At 41.5% G+C, this 17,377-nt stretch overlaps 3 protein-coding genes across 5 annotated transcripts; 2 read left to right on the forward strand and 1 right to left on the reverse strand.

Moving 5' to 3' along the window:
• Positions 1 to 15: 15 nt before the first annotated feature.
• On the reverse strand, positions 16 to 3,652 carry EIF2B1 (eukaryotic translation initiation factor 2B subunit alpha). Of its 2 annotated transcripts, none has more exons than XM_009092482.3 (9): positions 3,521 to 3,652; positions 3,319 to 3,420; positions 3,088 to 3,224; positions 2,892 to 3,008; positions 2,591 to 2,703; positions 1,896 to 1,964; positions 1,153 to 1,228; positions 832 to 957; positions 16 to 402 (listed from the first exon to the last, which is right to left on the reverse strand). In XM_009092482.3, exons 1-9 carry the CDS (start codon positions 3,618 to 3,620, stop codon positions 247 to 249), a joined length of 996 nt encoding a protein of 331 aa, XP_009090730.2. In that variant the 5' UTR covers positions 3,621 to 3,652; the 3' UTR covers positions 16 to 246. The 2 variants fall into 2 exon arrangements, with proteins under 2 accessions (XP_009090730.2, XP_018772335.1); XM_018916790.2 differs by having other exon boundaries at positions 3,493 to 3,584.
• On the forward strand, positions 3,599 to 8,484 carry GTF2H3 (general transcription factor IIH subunit 3). 2 transcript variants are annotated; one of them, XM_050980495.1, is made up of 13 exons: positions 3,599 to 3,667; positions 3,840 to 3,919; positions 4,209 to 4,318; positions 4,854 to 5,017; positions 5,278 to 5,340; positions 5,576 to 5,605; positions 6,053 to 6,081; positions 6,166 to 6,240; positions 6,433 to 6,486; positions 6,713 to 6,781; positions 6,906 to 7,041; positions 7,124 to 7,160; positions 7,247 to 8,484. In XM_050980495.1, exons 1-13 carry the CDS (start codon positions 3,658 to 3,660, stop codon positions 7,314 to 7,316), a joined length of 927 nt encoding a protein of 308 aa, XP_050836452.1. In that variant the 5' UTR covers positions 3,599 to 3,657; the 3' UTR covers positions 7,317 to 8,484. The 2 variants fall into 2 exon arrangements, with proteins under 2 accessions (XP_050836452.1, XP_050836453.1); XM_050980496.1 differs by having other exon boundaries at positions 4,212 to 4,318.
• A 694-nt stretch (positions 8,485 to 9,178) lies between these two features.
• TCTN2 (tectonic family member 2) lies at positions 9,179 to 17,348 on the forward strand. The gene is made up of 18 exons (XM_030233565.1): positions 9,179 to 9,330; positions 10,065 to 10,178; positions 10,462 to 10,535; positions 10,669 to 10,864; positions 11,067 to 11,167; positions 11,416 to 11,612; positions 11,845 to 11,968; positions 12,464 to 12,599; positions 13,220 to 13,285; positions 13,677 to 13,805; positions 14,068 to 14,145; positions 14,462 to 14,542; positions 14,858 to 14,969; positions 15,348 to 15,451; positions 15,826 to 15,976; positions 16,617 to 16,742; positions 16,828 to 16,916; positions 17,101 to 17,348. The coding sequence occupies exons 1-18, from the start codon at positions 9,249 to 9,251 to the stop codon at positions 17,205 to 17,207; spliced, it is 2,067 nt and encodes a 688-aa protein (XP_030089425.1). The 5' UTR covers positions 9,179 to 9,248; the 3' UTR covers positions 17,208 to 17,348.
• The last annotated feature ends 29 nt before the right edge of the window (positions 17,349 to 17,377 follow it).

Below are 17,377 nucleotides of genomic sequence, written 5' to 3' on the forward strand. Positions count from 1 at the left end.
CAGAGTCAGTCTGGATACACCATAAGGAATTTTATTTTACAGTATCAAAATACTCCATCCCTCTTTAAAATAATTTAGTTGTGGCCTTTAGGAGCTGTAATAACTTTGAGAATTTTTTCAATAGTGGTCCATAATTATGTTAATCCTTCTAATGGCATTTCCTTGCCATGCTCATGTATCAGCCTCCAAGTTCTTAGAACCCTGGCAGTCACTGAAGATGACACATCCTGTGCAGGAGTCTCTGAGTTACAGGTAGAGTTTAATGAGTTCATCACTGACAGCTGAAGGAGTCAGCACACCGAGGTCTGTGAACAGCAGAGTGATCAGTGATGGGGAGGTGTAGTCAATCCAGGGGTGCTCCTCTGTTAGGTTCTGCCCTGTTTTCAGAGTGTCTGCTTTGTACTGGAAGGAAACAGAGACCATGAGTTACTGCACAACTGCAAATTAAATCCTCTTTTGGGCAAGAGCAGTGCTACAGCCTCAGGCAGATGTCTGTGGTAAAAGTGAAGGAAGTCAAGTGCACACACTGGTGCCACCTTGGTCTCAGCTCTTTTATCTTGTGTAAAAAGTACAATTTGTAATTCTGGAGTTTGTTGGTTTAACTGTTTCTTACCCTGAGCTACTCCTGTGCCCTAAAGGAACTGCTTTAGGAACAGAGTGCCAGTATCAGGACAAATTGTGGCTGTTTGGTGCCTGACTGTACCATGGAGCAACCCCAAAATATTCCACAGCAGAGAGATCCAGATCATCAGAGATGCTTGGAAGACAATTTTTCACAGGCACATCAGTATGCACCTTAGCTGGGTAAGATGGAAGTTGAGTTTCTCTCACCTTAAACCTGTCAGGGACATCCTGCTGATTGAGAGGGAAGAGTCTGACAAACTTGAAACTTTCTGCTACCACATAAAATGGCTTATTCTGGGCTTTGGCACACACAGCAATTTGATTGGTGCCAATCTGTGGAGACAGATGGAAAACAACATTGCAGACTCAGTGCTTGCCTGAAAATATTGCCCAGCTTCCAACAATTAACAGACATTTACTGGATAAAATCCAAATGGAAGAGACTTTTCAAAAAGGTTTAAATGCTTCAGAGAAACCAAACTTTAAAAGTCCAGAGTTTACAGAATGATGTAAGAAACTCCCAATTACCTTGTTGATAATGCCTCCACTTTCAACTACACCTTCAGCACCAACTAACACCAGGTCCACTTTCTCCATAATGTAGCTGTAAAAAAGGGAGAAAAAATCCAAGCATTACTGGGTAATAGGACAAAAGACTTGCTGAACAGAACAGAAATGAGTAATTCAAACAATCTTTCCATTTTCTGCACTAGTTCCATCTACCTCTTGTAAGTCCACATGCTGCTACACATCCTTGGAGTGAGATTTCATCTCCTTCCCTGCAGGAATATTAAGTAGCCTTTTCTTCCCCAGCCATAGCTGACCCTGGCAACTGTGTAAAAGCTGGAAGAAGCTAAATTCTAACTAGGAATGTTCAGATTTATTGTAGCTGTTTCTTTTCTCATGTATTGGACTTGTACTAAACAGTGCTAATTTAGCAAATACCTTAAGAAACCACAAAATGATCACACTTATGCAAATTAGGAAAAAAAGTGGCTTCTTTGTTTAGCACCTCAGTTCTTTTTTACAGATCTGTACAAGTTCTTAGGTCTGGTTCTTTCATTCCAACATGCAAAATCAAATGCTTGTGTTGTAGCTGACACATTTTAATTGTGCACCTAAAGCTGGAACTCGTTTGGCCTGCTGGATGACTTTGACAAACTAAGTAATATCCCTGGGGTTTGAACAAGCTGCTTACATCTAAGTTTATTCTGTCTTGCTGTCAAAATGAAATTGTGATGAAAAATATCAAAATTTATGATCAGACTTACCCAACTGCAGCATCCAGAATCACAGTCACGGGAATGTTCAGCTTCCTCAGGGCTTTTGCCATTTTTTGCCTATTAAAGAAAACCTTTGGATCTTAACAATTATTTTTTTAAAGACAATATTAGGAAAATATTGTCTGAAAGAGTGAAGACTGTGACTGCCCCCATTCCCCTGCTGGTAGAACAGAAAATGAGTTATTGTATAGAAATGGAAGGAATTGTTACAGGTTGTTAGTGGCATGTATTACCCAGTGTGCAGGGTTAACTCCTTCACTTACACAACGATATCTGGTCTGAAGGGATTATTTGGCATCTTTAAATGACATTGTTAGCTGTATATTTAACTTTTCTACGATTAGGATAATACTGATTATTTTAGCCTACTTCTTAAAGAGACAATTATAAAGCAGTTGTATCCCATCTCCCAAGGGAAAAATAGGCTGCCTGGCACTGACCAAGTCTGTGAACCTTTGAGGAAAACCTAGATAACACTAATTAGGATATCGAGTACGGAACGTTAATTAGCAAATTTTTTAAAATTTTTTTTTCACTTGTCCAGAGTAATGTGATATGAGTGACACTTGCCATTTAAAAGGCCCCAACCAAGCCTAGCAGCTTTTCTTAGGGCAGGACAAATTGGATGGTAGCTATACCTTACCCTGTTAACCAAGATAAACCCCAAACTAATGAATACTTGCCCTGCTTCATCTGGCTGTGACTCAGTAACATAAACACTGAATCGCTTCTTGGACTCCACAGCTGCTTCCAGCACCCTGAGGACCACCCTGGAGTAGGCGTGTGTGAGTATTCGCTGCCAGGACAAAAAAAATTCTCACATTACGTTTGCTGAGCCTCGGTAAACCTTGACTTTTGTCATGGCTTGCTGTGCAGAACCCTGTTTTGCAGAAGCCCCCATCAGACTCCTCTCCCCTCCTGTTCCTCCCTCCCTGCCAGCAACAGCAGAACAGAACAGCAGTGTCCCTGCTCCAGCCTACTCACAGCACCGTCTCTGATGAAAGGGTGACACAGCTTGGCGATTTTATTCCTCGAGAGAGACACTTTGGTCAGGAAGATCTCCCCGCGCTCGATCATGATTTCTTTGCACTTGGAGTAGTCCTGGCAAAGAGCGGGATGCCGGCTGAGCGGCTGCAGGGCCCCGCAGCAGCCGCGGCGGGGCCGAGCGGGCAGCCCTTACCGAGTACTCCAGCGAGGTGAGGCTGATGAAGCGCAGGAAGAGCTCCCCGCCGGAGGACACGGCCACCGAGGAGTCCACCCGCGACAGGGTGTCGATGGCGTCCCGCAGGCTGTTCCGCAGGCCCTGGATGGTCTCTCCTGAGGGGAGGCAGAGACGCGTGGTCAGGGCCTCGCCCTGGGGACAGCCGGGGCTCCGCGGGGTCCGCGCCCCGCCGGGGGCACCCGAGCCCACCTCGGTCCTGCTTGAGGAATCCCAGCAACGCTCGGATGGCGGCCACGGCCGAGGCGACATCGGGGTCGTCCCTCAGCTGCGCCCTGAAAGTCTCGATCAAGTCTGAAACGCAACGGGGAGCGTCAGCCCTTGCCCGGCCCGGCGGGTCCCGGGGCTGCCTCGCGCCCCCGTTACCGTCCGTGCCCATCGCCGCCCCCGTTACCGTCCGTGCTCATCGCCGCTCCGCTCCGCCCGCCGCGCCGGGGCGTGGGGAGGGCCGGCCGGGGCGTGCCCGGATGCGGAGCGCCGGCCCGGGGCGTCATCCGCGGGCGCCGCAGCCGCTGCTGCCCGGGCGGCGCGATGAGCGCGGGTGAGCGCGGCCGGGGCAGCCCGGCGGGGTCCGGGGGTGCTCCGCAGGGGTTTGGGGTTGCCGCGGCGGGGCTCGGGCTGCTCGTGGGGAAGCAGAGGCCGAGAGCGGGGATCCGGGGCTTTACCGCTCTGCTCGGGGCCCGGAGTGACGCTGCTGTGCGCTCCCGTTGCAGATGATGAGCTGAGCCTGCTGATCATCGTCCTCGACACCAACCCGATCTGGTGGGGGAAGAGGGCCCTGGGAGAGGCTGAGGTACGCCCTTTGGGCCCTGGCACGCTGATGGCCAATTCTGGGGGAAATGGTATAATTTTCTTTGACTTCTGAACTGTGCTAATGTTGTCTGCTAAAGCAGGTATAATGGATATCGTAATACCTTTTGAAATAGCTATGCAGCTTTCTGTATTCATTAGAGCTTTTTTAATAGAAAAACCTCTTTCTGCATCTTCAAATTTAGGTTTTTAAACTGCAGTCATTTCACAGATCACTTCTGAACTGCTTCTCTGTAAATGTTATTGTGCTACATCTGCTCTCTTTTTTCCAGCAGTTCACCCTGTCGAAATGCATCGATGCAGTGATGGTGCTGGGGAACTCTCACCTGCTCATGAATCGCACCAACAAACTCGCTGTAATAGCAAGTCACACTCAGGAAAGGTAGAGCTGCTTCTGAACAGTGTGAAGGCTTCCAGTTTCCTGTATTTGTCTCCTGATTTTCTTGTTTGATGGCTAGAAACCAAGTGAAAAGTGTGTAATATATCATTGTCTTAGAAATTAGCTGAAACTAAGTAGGAAAGGATCTTAATGACTTACAAAGCAACAAAAAGACTTAGAAGGGAGGTTTACATAGACTTATAAATACACTGAGAGAGAATGGTAGATATGTGTGGAGCGGAGCAATGCAAATGGCAGAAGTTCCCTGTTTAGGGGATATTTTTACCCCCAGATATTTGTGAATCTCAGGATCTACCCCCAAGTGCAGCCAAAGAACTTTGCCAGATCTCTTAAGAGATGTCTCAAAAGGAGGGAGCTGAATGTGGTTTTTACTCCAGTTTAAGGTCACCTACCTTACATAGCCTCAATAATGCCTAAAGTATTAAAAGGATTTAAAATTTTAAATTAAACTTCAGAGTATTGTTACCTGCAGCTGATTCATTTATAGCATTTTTTCTTTATTTTCCTTGTGTTTCAGCCGTTTCCTGTACCCTGGGAAGCGTTGGGCTGCTGCAGATCCCTTTGGAGAGGGAGGCCCTTCCATGGAATCTAACTGCTCTGGCAGCAAGGATGGAAAATATGAATTATTAACAGCAATAAATGATGCAATTGCAGAAGAGATTAAGGACCTCATGACAAAGAGTAAGGAGAAGAAAATTCTAGGCTTAATATGCAGGATTGGAAAACACACTTGGACTGTCAAGGAGTTGCAGAAATGTCCTCTACTTTCAGCATATGAATTTTAATATGCTTAAAGCAGATGAGCTTGTTATGTTTGACACTTCAGGCCTCTGCATTAGTATTATTAGCCAAAGTTAAAAATGTGTGGTATTTTGTATTGTTGGGTTCAGTAGCTGTTTTTATATATAAAAGTCATTTTTGCACTTTTTCTTGTATTGCAGCTGACATGAAGGGCCAGCAAACAGAAACCCTGTTAGCAGGATCACTTGCTAAAGCGCTTTGTTGTATCCTTTTGATTACAGAATCTTCAAAGGCTTTATGTGTTCTTAAGGCTGTTTCTTATAGTACTAACTTTTACTATTCTTGTTTTGTTATAATAGTCAAAACTGAAACATTTGCTTGATAGCTGTGGCTTGTGCTTGTCAAAATGTGGATTGGCCAAGGTGTTGAATATGTGGTGTGGATCATGGAGTTATTTCCATGAATGGAATGTAGATTCCTTAATTGCAGCTAACGTAGACATCAACAAGATGGGCAAAGACCTAAAAGGTAACACCTCTTTTCCTGTTTTCAATACTGAGTAAATATTTTAACCTGAATAAAAGGTATAAATACACATGCACACACAAACAAATATACATGTTTGGACACACCCCCATTTCCAAAATTGACACTAATAGGTAGAGGTTTATTTGGATCGTTTGAAGTTGCCTACATTAAAAAAAGTTAAAGAACTTGATCCAAGGTCCATGTGCTTAGGGACATTTTCTGTTGTGTGGAAGTAAATTGTAACTGGAATTTCTGTGGAATAACTGGAGGTTGAGAGGAATTACTCCATAGGTAATTGTCACTGGGACTGGAAATAGTTTCATATAGATATTCTATCTGACCTGTTAGATCTAACATCCAGTATATTCTGACATGTCATATACTACAGAATTAAAGGGGTGATACAAACAAGGTGCTGATGCATTTCTCTTTCTTTTTAATACTTAGCCAATCAAGAAATTAAATCAAGGATTCTGGTAAGAACTTTTGCTGTCACAGTTTTCTTTTAGTCTTGAAATCCAGTGATATATGTAGGCTAACAATTTTGAGTTTGTATTTAGGTCATAAAAGCTGCAGAAGACAGCGCATTGCAATACATGAATTTCATGAATGTGATCTTCGCAGCACAGAAACAGGTGAAGCTGGCCTTTTTTCCATTTATAATATCTTTTATTTCTGTGTAAAGATAACACAACACAAATGTTAATTTCTCTTATGATTACATAATTTATAGTGCATTTATCGTGGAAACAAATCACAACAGTAACACTGACAGGGCTCTGTGGGTTTTGGCTAAATTTGTTTTTCATGCACATCATCTCTTGCAGAGTATTTTGATTGATGCCTGTGTCTTGGACTCTGATTCAGGTCTTCTACAACAGGTACAGACTTGCTGTTCTAATTTGCCATTTATATTAACTCATAAATACTTGATGTTAAGACAGTTCAACATGTTCTTCAGCTCTTTCCTTTAATCAAGAGTGGGTGTGGAAATATGTTCAGTGGATCTGACAGTTCTGTCATGCAGACCTTGTGCAGTACGTGGATATTCTGAATGCCCTGTTAATGTCATCAAACAACAATCTGATCATGGTCTCTGCTTTGCAGGCCTGTGATATCACGGGTGGCATATATTTGAAAGTGCCTCACATGCCATCCCTTCTGCAGTATTTGTTGGTAAGTCACTTGAAAAACACTTCAATGGTTTTTTTGTGTGTCAGATATGAAATATTCACTTCACTGACCTGATAATACAGGAATACCAACCCAATTCACAAAATACTTCTCTCTATCCCTGCAGTGGGTTTTTCTCCCTGATCAAGAGCAGAGATCACAGCTCGTCCTCCCACCTCCTGTTCACGTTGACTACAGAGCTGCCTGCTTCTGTCATCGCAACCTCATTGAAATTGGCTACGTGTGCTCCGTGTGCTTGTCAAGTAAGTTTATAAATATTTAACAGTCTGATTTCTTTCATTCCAATGACCTGTTTTAGTGAAAGCCAATTCTTTGATTTTTCAGTATTCTGCAACTTCAGTCCTATCTGCAGTACCTGCGAGTAAGTGTTTATTCTTTGTATTTCAGGGGTGGGTGTGGGAATATGTTCAGTGTATCTGACAGTTGCTTTTCCATATTTTTTTCCAGGACTGCTTTCAAAATATCATTGCCACCTGTCATGAAAGCGAAGAAGAAGAAATTAAAGGTAGCTGCTTAGCAACATTAAATAAATACATCATTACTCCTCCAGAATTCCATGAAATGGAACCTACTTGAGAAACTGATGGCGCTTTTTATTGGATATGAAAGAGAACTGTATGCAGTGCTGTTACTTGTTTCTTAGGGGATAAATATTTAAAATGTATGTTTTCTATGCAGCCTGTTAAGTAACGAATCACTGTATTACCATGTAATCTGTGCTGTTCTAAATACCAATTCTTCACTGTAAGAGAAACCAGAAGTGGCATCCTGGTGAAAAGACACAGCCTGGGAATTTGAGGGTCTTCTGTCCACTGCCAAGTTTCACACCTCTGAGTTATTTTCAAAGTCAAGAAAGCTTCAAGTCTTTCTATATGTTGGTGTAAAGTTAAGAATGACCATTTCTAGTAGGATCGGAATCAGAGCACTGTGTTGTTCAGGGGCTTCAGCTTCTTACTAGCAATATGAGCCATCATTTTCAAGATGGTTTGTGAGCCACTTGGAAAAAAAAATGGTGCTAATTGCCCTGCATGTGCACTCACATGTATTCATATATTCATATTCCTGTGACTGTACTGTCCTTGTATTTCTTTCTCAATTTGATATCTCTTCATTTGTGAATGCAAAGGCCTCCCTCAGTTTAAAAGAGCATCAATAAATGCAGATTAGCTGGTTAGTCTCTTCAGGGTTTTATTTTGAAACTGGAAAACAAGAAATGTAGTTGTAATCTGATAACAGGCACACTTCTTATCTTTAATATTGGGTTTCCATCTGACATGTGACAAGAACAAAGACTTTTGGATTGATGTCTTTTATGGCAGGAAAGCCTGCTGTGTACTTCTGAATGTGGCTTTCATTTAAAGAAGCAAACAAACACTATCTCCTTCCAAAGAGAACTATACAATTTGGTAGGTTAACCTTTCTCCTGAAAGGAATAGAGAGGATTTTTTTTCCCACATAGAAAACGAGTTATTTTTTCCTTCCCAAGTGTGTATACAGGAATCAGGTCTTGATATTCCCATCAGGTTTTGTCACTGTAACAGCTGCAGTGCCAGTTTTTTCTGGGCTTGCCAACCTGACAAGGCAAGCTTTTTTTCATTGACAAAAGCCATTTTGTGTGAAGGCTGTATTTATAATTTACATTGTATAAAACTTTTGTAATAAAGACTGTCTCTTTTTCAAATGTGGTCAGATATTGCTTTGATATTTAAGCGTGAGCTACATGAATTTCCTGGGGTTTTGTTGTTTGAGTCATACTAGCAAATAAAGGGATTAGTGTTTATTTCCTACAAGTTTCATACTTCTCTTCCTAATTAGTACTCTAATGCCTATTGATTAGTGATTATCTCACTTCTCATTTTAATTAGTCCACGTGCTCAGTTTCTCTCTACTTTTGGGTTTGGGGGTTTCTTGGGTCACTGGTCTCTTATCATAATTACCTTTTACCTGCTTGGATCTGATTTCAGCACAATTCCTGAGCTGTTTTTATTAGTTTCTTCCTTAACTGGGAAGATGTCCTAGTGCTCCATAAATTCTACCTTCTTTTGTGTTCATAATCAATACAACCGCCCTCTTCCCAAACCATACCCCGGGTCTGAGAGCCCTAAATTTTTTTTGTTTTCTCACGTACTTAGAGCTTGTTTGTTAGCGTTGTTAGCTCTATTAATTTATGACCGGCCCGGGGTCTGGAGGTGAACAGCTCCCACCATCACTACCCGGCCCGCGTTCCCGTGAGGCGGCCCCGTTCCCGCCCTTCCCTGAGGCGGCCCCGTTCCCGCCCTTCCCTGAGGCGGCCCCGTTCCCGCCCTTCCCTGAGGCGGCCCCGTTCCCGCCCTTCCCTGAGGCGGCCCCGTTCCCGCCCTTCCCTGAGGCGGCCCCGTTCCCGCCCTCCGCGTTGCCATGGCGCCGCGCTGGCGCTGCAAGATGGCGGCCGGGTGGCCGCCGTAGCGTTATGGGGGTTCCCGGCTTCGGTGCTCTGCTGCTGCTGCTGCTGCGGGCGGTACCCTGCCCCGGGCAGCTGTCCGGGGACACCGGTGGGTCAGGGCGTGAGCGGCCGCAGTGAATGGCGACCTCTGTGGGGCGAGGGACGGGTGGGGTGTGGGGATGGCGGTCGGCCCGCTGCGGGATCTGCACGGGTGGGCGTGAGGGGAGGCGGCGCAGACCCCGAGGGTTCCCCTCAGGAGCACGGCCTTGGGCGCCCCTTCCAAACTCGAACGTGCCCGCCGTGGAGCTTCTGCTGCTGCTCAGCGCAGAGAGGGCGGGTGGAGCAGTTTATGTCGGACCTTTCAACCTTGGCAAAGTCTGGAAAGAAAAATCCAGTGAAACTCCCAGCTCCGAGCCCTAAACTTGGCACTGCGTCCACATGCAGAACGCAGGAGCCCGCAGGTCCTGGATCGAGGACATCCCTCGCACAATTCATGGCCCCAAGAAATTAAAAAGTGTAAACTGAAGTCAGCAAGAAATGCTAAATATGGTGTTGCCTGAGCTCTGTAGTATCTGCGTGGGCTGTAAGTGCTATGATGTTATTTTACTGCCTGTTTACTGGGCATCTTCACACATGTAAACTTGTGGCATAGAAAGCTACACCCATTCCTCCAGCACTTGGCAAGAATGGAAATACATCCCTGTACAAGGCATTACATGATATTTTTCTTCTGTTTGTGACAATTTAAAGTCTAAGAGTGTAAGAATATAGCCCAAGCACAAGATCGATATGTCTTACAGATGTTACCTCTTTCAACTTATTTCTTTCTCTTTTTTTTTTTAGTCTTTCAGCCTTCGTTTATTCATATGTCAGGGCCCAGAGTCAATTCATTTTTTCTTGGCAATTCTTCAGGAGTTAATTTTTCTATAATTTTAAGTCCTAGAGATGCAGAGACAGGTAAGAACACTTCAACCCCCTTTCTCCATGTAAATAAATACGTTTGAATTTTTAATATTTTTTGACACAAAAATTACTAGAGAAATGGTAATACATGTCTTTTAATGTCTTAATAGTTACAGAAACAGGAATTTCAGACATTCCTGTGATTAACCCCTTAGTTCTCAGTTGTTTTCTGTGAGCTGGGCCTGAGGGTGTACCTGAAGGCGCAAGAGGAGTTTAAATGTACTTCTGATTTCCCAGTCCTTTCTAAATGACCTTTAAAATTTTAATTTTGTTATAGGAAAATTGCAACTTGTAAATTGCAATGGAAGCAAAAGAGCTGGAGATTGGAATTTGGTTGTAACTCCTGGTGTGGTATGTAAAATACTGGTTCTTCTCTTATTCCACTTCATTGCAGCTTCTCTCTCAGAAGCTGATGAGTGGTATAGACAAGAGCAATTTAACACAAGCTGTCAGAGCTGCCAAACTTTATTTTGTGTTTTTCCAGAACACTTCCAAGGTGACTGTAAGCCTCAGCAGAACTCTGGAGCTGTGTTTGCCCAATGCCACCGAGTGCTGCCCCTCACCTCTGTGCATGGTGGAAACCCTCCAGGTTTTAGCCTGCCGTGGTTCAGTGATGCTGGCACAGCTCCTGATTCAAGCTGAAATATTTGCCAACTCTTCCTTTGCAGGAAATGTGTCAGGTAAGTGCTAAAGAAGAAATGGCATTTTGGCTGTTCTTTTCCTCTCTGTATGGAAAAATCGGGATTTGGGCAGCAATGAGAGATTCTGAGCAATCAGTGAAATTAAAAAAAGGTTTCTACCAGAATAAACTGCAGTGTGCATAGTCTTTTTATTTGGATTTCAGTCCACTTAATCTGATTTTCTCTCCTACTTCTGTTACAGAAAATGCAACTATCATCCCAAACCAGGCATTTAAGCCCTTGGGCTCTTGTCCTTGTAACTTAACAGCTGGAGCTTGTGATGTTCGTTGTTGCTGTGATCTGGTACTTATTTCTTATTAAAATTTTATTAAGTATTTTCAAAGTTTCTAGACCCTCTTGTCTGTGGGGGGAGAGAGGTACTGGATGCTTCAGACTAGATGGAACAGAGGGGGTGTTTGGATGTTCCAGTATTTCTGAAAGTAAATATTTTCTCTCTACAAAGTTGCTTGGTTTACCTCTAAGTTTGGCTTTATATTTCCATAAGTATTGCAATTACCCTGCTAAAGAGTGACCATTGTTTTCCCTTTCAGGAGTGTACACCAGACTTGCAGCAGTTATTCAGTGGATCATGTTTCCCTGGAGTGTTTGGTGGGGATGTAAACCCACCTTATGATCAGCTGTGCTCTTCCCAGTCAATGGAATACACCCCTGAGTGGTTTCCCTTCCTTTGTGTACAGTCTTCTCTTGACAACACACCATTTCTTGGCTATTTTTATCATGGCTCTATGTAAGTCTTAAGAAGATTTATTTTCTCATGACACTTTCATCACACTCATTATGCAACCAAAAATATAACCTATATTTATAATGAAAGTTACTTTGAAATTAGGGTTTTAGGGTGTAAACCTTAAATGCAAGTGGAGAAATGTCATTGGTAGTATATAAGAACAGGAGACATGAAAGCAAATCTGTAATTACTTGTGTGAGGTAAAGAATTTAATTTTTAAACTTGTTTGCAGTTCTACACCCAAAGTTCCTTCATTTAAGATCCCTCTACAAACTTCTCCTGGGAAACCTTTCACTGGTTACAGAGAAGGAGATCCAATTATAACAGAAGAAGATGAGTATTTTACTGTTCCCCAGGTAATCCTTATGAGCTTTTGATTCCTCTTGGTTTGTTTGGAACTCCCTGCATCACTCTCCTTATGGCTTTGCATCCAATTTCAGCACCTTGATGTTGGGAAGTGGTGGGGTGTATCTGTCACAAAAAACCCTCAACTAAACAAACAACCCAAAACAAAACCACAAAGTCATTATTAAAAGTAAACATTATCCTTCCTCATCCCCTTGCCCGTCCCTGCAAAAGGTAATGCATTTTGGAGACACCTTGTTGGTTATAATTACTTCCACAAATGAAGATGAAGTCATGGTGTACATCGAAACTACTTTGAAAGCTGTGTTTTAAAAATGTTAACCTCTCTTTTGCCAGAGGCTGAGGGGTTCTTATAACATCAGATAGCTTGCTTGTCAAAGTGTTATGAGTGGCTGTAATGCACATGTAGGGCATTTTACTAGCAAGTAATGTTCAAATGAAAAGCAAAGGGGTAGAAAATCGTCATTTCTGTGAACCCCCTGCAGCAATCCATGGCTGGACAGTGTGTTGGGAATGCCCCTGTGGCCTATCTCCACAACTTTGATGTCAAGTGCCTGACCAATCTGGAGTCTTACAAGGAAGGCCTGCCCCATGATGTGAGGATAAACACTGGCACTGCAGGTATGCTGCAGAAATCCAAGCAGGAATGTGTTTCATTGTTTCTCAGAGCTGCTGGAACAGAACAAACCCCAGGGCTGTTGGCACAGTGGCTAAATGTAACATCTGTGTTATCTGGTGGCGGTAGTTCAGCTTTTGGGGATGTTCTGTTCCTGGTTCTCATGACCTAGCAAGTGTCCTACTGTTTCTCAAGATTTAGGAGGTAAGAAGTAACAGGATGGGCCTTTGTGTTCCATCTACCTGTTCCTGGTGCCTCATTTTCAGACTGTTGCAGAGCCCTTTTTCTGTCAGGAGGGTGCAGCATCAGCATTTTAGAGTTAGTAAGGAGTGGTTACTCTCTGCATTACAAAAGCCTGTACTTATGGAGAGTCATTTTGGAGTTTGAGATAATATGATTACCAGCATGAACATATTTTATTTTATGCTCCAGAATTGTCTAATTTTGTTAGTCTATATTACCTCTGCAAGACCCACAGTTAATTAGCTCTGCTTTTAAAATACATAACCAGTCTGGGTCTTTACCAAAATTAATTTTCTAAATAATTTCCTACTCAGTTTTTATAACAACAAGGATTGTGCCTTGGATGTGAAAACATAAGCCTTTGTTTGTTTTTTGTTCTCAGACTTCATCCAACAAAATGTTCTCTATAGAGCCATCACTGACAGGGGCAAATTCATCACTGAGAGTGGTAGGTCTCTTCCATTTAGTTAATGCTTCTTACTTAACCTGGATTGTATATGAAATAGATTATTTTGATGTCTAAAATGTTTACCTGCTGTAGTTCTTAGGAGGAATTTTTGTATATTATCTGAGAGTGAAAAATAAACTGGCTTCCTGTAAAGCAGGAAGTATTGAATTTACTCCATCACAGCTGGTCTGGAAATCAGGTTCCTTACCTTGCATACCTGGGGGATTGCACCATTGCACATTGAAAGAGTAAAATAAATTATCAAAAAGATGAATGTTGTTATTTCCAGAATTTTGCCAAGGTTTTAATGTGTTCTTTCTCAGCTGCAGTAGCAGAGCTTTCTAATTAGAATGCTTTTCATTATGACCTTTTCTCTTTTTCCTTCTGCCAGAAAACCTTCTTGCTGCTGAGGTTCTGTGTCAAAATGTAACTTTTGCAGAACATTATAAATTCATTTGGAAAGACAAGAACATTGAGCAAGTAAATGTCACTGTCTTCCGTGGAAGCTTATGTGATGGAGGTATAATGACATTTCTTTTATGATTTTTGATTTGTTTCTTTATCTTCTGTATGGAAATTCTGTGATAGACTATCTTAATTTCTAATTCTTCTTAAAAATAATTTCCCTTGGACTCTAGAAAGAAAATTATGGGGCTGATTTCCATTAATTTGTGTTGATTTGAATCTTCTGTCACTAATGAAAGACAGAAGTTTGTGCCCTACATAGAACATACATTTTGCTAATTTACTTATTTTAAAGTTATACTTTTTTCTTTCACCAGAAATCCTGACACAAAGATTCACAGTTGAATTTCTAAGTTTAAACAGTACTCATGGAGAGGAACTGTTTGAGAATCCAGGTATTAATACTTCATTTTGCCTATTAAAATTAAAAAAAAATAAATCGTACTGTACAGATTCTTATCAGTGATTACATTTTATATTTCTTTTATACTTCTTTATGTTGCCAGCCTTCACCTTCCTGCCTTACTGCACTGCCAATAGCAGTGAGTGGTTCTTAGGCTTTTATTGCATAGATACTGATTATTTAAAGTGAGGCCATTCCCACTGTAATGGAAATGTCTTGTCATTTACTTCAAGATTGATGACATTTAAAACAATGCTAATGCTTATTGATTCTTCTACAGTGTTGATAATTTACCCTTCTGTGTTTAGGGTATCAAGTTGGAAAACCAGTGAAAGCTGCAAATTTGAATGCTTCTGATCCTCTTGGAAGCCTAAACATTTGGCAGCCAGGTATTGGTTTGTGAGGTTTCAACTTCAGTTGTAGTTAATGCTAAAATTTTGGAGCTTTATTTGTTTTTTTTTTGGATTATTAAAGCATATTTTAATTAAAAATGTCTGCCAGATTTTGCTTTTCTTTCCCAAGCTTTCAAAGGTCAGTGAAAAAACCTTTAATGCTTTTTTTGAAAATTGAATGATTTGTATCTGTTTTTGAAGTCTACCACGCTGAGTTTGCATTCTAATGTTTGATGTTTTGTTCAAAATTGAAAGCTGGAGATCCAAGGGTGGATAATGGGAAAGCTCAAGTGAGATGTTTTCATTTCACAGCTGGCAGAGGTTTATGTGCATCAGCAACTGACAGACCAGTTCTGTTTGGAGTAGACTCATACTCTGGGTGCATTCTAGAAGTTGATATTAATGAAGATTGCAGCTTTTTAAGGTGAGCAACACAAGCTGAATTGTTTATCTCTGCTTCATCCTTCTTGTTGATTGTTATGTGACTTTCTCCAAGTGCCTCCCATCAGCACTGGTACATTCTTTTTAAATATTCATGTGTGTGTTTCAGCTTTCTGTGGTTAACAGTCTCACTTCTGTTTTTGATGGGAAATCATAATAATGCTTTCACTCTTTATTCAAATGAGGATTGTGTTGGCTGCAATACTTTTCCATTTCTTCCCTTCAGTAGTTCAAGTTTATTTTTGTTGTGTGATAACATCTTTCAGATGAAACTGACCTTAAGATACTGTAATATTGCAACCCAGAGTGGTAAGACAGTACAGATTTACATTCTGTGTGATGTTACATTCTTTCTTTGCAGAGGAAATGTGACTGAGAAATTGAATGCATTAGTACAAGCCACTCACATTGGAAAGAGGGACAATTCCAGTTACAGTGATCTAAATGACTGGGTGGAAATTATACGTAAGTGAGGCTTGTGTTGTTCTTTGTAGTCTAAATATTCCCATACAGTAAATAAAGCACGTCAAAATAAATCCAAATTGTAATTTCAAATCCCTAAAGCTAGTGATATGTGTCTGCATCCATCCATCCATATATGTGTACACACAGGCACATAATTTTGTGCATACTGGATATTTTACTGGCAGCCTGTACACATATGACTTGTTCCTTATCCATTGATAAATTACTGGTTTTGGTGTTTTTATAGAAACATTTTAATGTGTTCCTGTGTGACAGTTACGAGCATTTCACTGGGCTATGAGAATAATCTAATTATGGAATATATAATGTTTGCCATAATATTTACATTGAAATCCCTCTGTTCTCCTTCATAGGTCTTGATCCCTTTAGTTCTAATGTGAGCACTGGAAGTTTCAAAGGCATTTGCCCAGATATTCCTGCAAACCTGAACATTCGCATCATCTTTGCTAAGGTGGGAGCAGTGCAAGGGATTCCCCAGCAGGAAATTCTTGCTGTGCAGATCAGGTAAAGTGAGTTGTGTCTCTGGCTACCTGACAAATAAATGCTTCATTTTGAGCCTTGCTTACCTAACACATCCCAAATTAATTTTACAGACAAGAAAGGTGGGTTTTGTTGCTGGTTTTTTACGCGCCTTTCACTTTGCAACCCAAATTCTTTTGATCGCAACCAGGTTAGCCTTTTTCCCTCTGAAATGAAAATTAAAGAAAAAATTAATGATTAAAAGCAGATAATCCTTATACTTCACTGAAATATTAAATAAAAGACATGATGCTGCCAGCAGCAAGCATACACAGGACGTCCCATCAGGAGTCACGTGGTGCAAGCAACAAGATTGTCCTGTGTACTGGCTAACCCCATTGCAGAGCTCTTAGGAGCTGAGCTAAATGCTTTATTCTTTCCTGAAACAGGGAATTTTCACCCTGCAAACACTTCCTGCCCTCCACCAAGTCAATCCCTATCAAATAAGTGGGATTCTGTTTTATCTCATTTCCAGACTGTGCAAGTTCTCCTCTTGTACGATGTGGAAAATCCAGGGATTATCAACTTCCTCATAAATACTGTGTGTTTTGTCCTTTCCTGCTTGTGTTTAAGATCTAAACTTCCATTTCCAGCCCTCAAGCAATAGTTTTGCTTTTTGTTACAGTTACTCAACAGTCTTATGGCAGTTCCAGTGTGGGCTTGGCTGCAGAAACACCCTCAGCTTTCTTCCCATCACAGCTTCTGTTCAATTCATTGAAGTCCCAGCTCAGCCACCCCTTCCAGTGACAAGGTAGTTTTGGTAAAAACATTGATAACCTCCCATTATATTCAGATGTGACATGAATTACATTGACCAAAGGGTTCCTTTTTTCCAGATATCAGAAAATTTATGCAGAGTTTGACTGCAATCAAAATGAGGTGTGCTGGCCACAACTCCTTTATCCACTGACACGCTTTTACACAGGTAAAATGAGAAGCAATATGGGATGCCACAAAACATGAAAGGCTGTATTTCTTTGAAACATAATTAGATGTGGGGAGTTGTCTGAAAGAATGCTTTTGCATACACTTTTATCTCTATTTTTGGGTTGTTGTATAAACTAAAATTTAGCTTTCACATGCTTACATTTTTTTGGTTTATTTTTCAGGAGAACCATATTCCCAGTGTCTTGCTAAAGGCCTGCTTCTGGCATTTCTTGTTTTACTTGCAACAATTATGAGCAACCCTTGGTTTTCTAAATTATGGAACAGATAGGTAAAAATTGTGGAGAAACACTCTTGGATTTTGTAGACAATTTATGTAAACATTTAAAGATACATAAAATCGGTACTTCTACAGCATACAGAAAATGGCTGTTACTTAAAACAAAAAGTAATAAATTATTTTTAAGCTCTAGACTCTGTGTTTGGAGTAGCAAAGTGCAG

This window comes from Serinus canaria, chromosome 15 (assembly GCF_022539315.1).
Source record: "Serinus canaria isolate serCan28SL12 chromosome 15, serCan2020, whole genome shotgun sequence".
NCBI lineage: Eukaryota > Metazoa > Chordata > Aves > Passeriformes > Fringillidae > Serinus > Serinus canaria.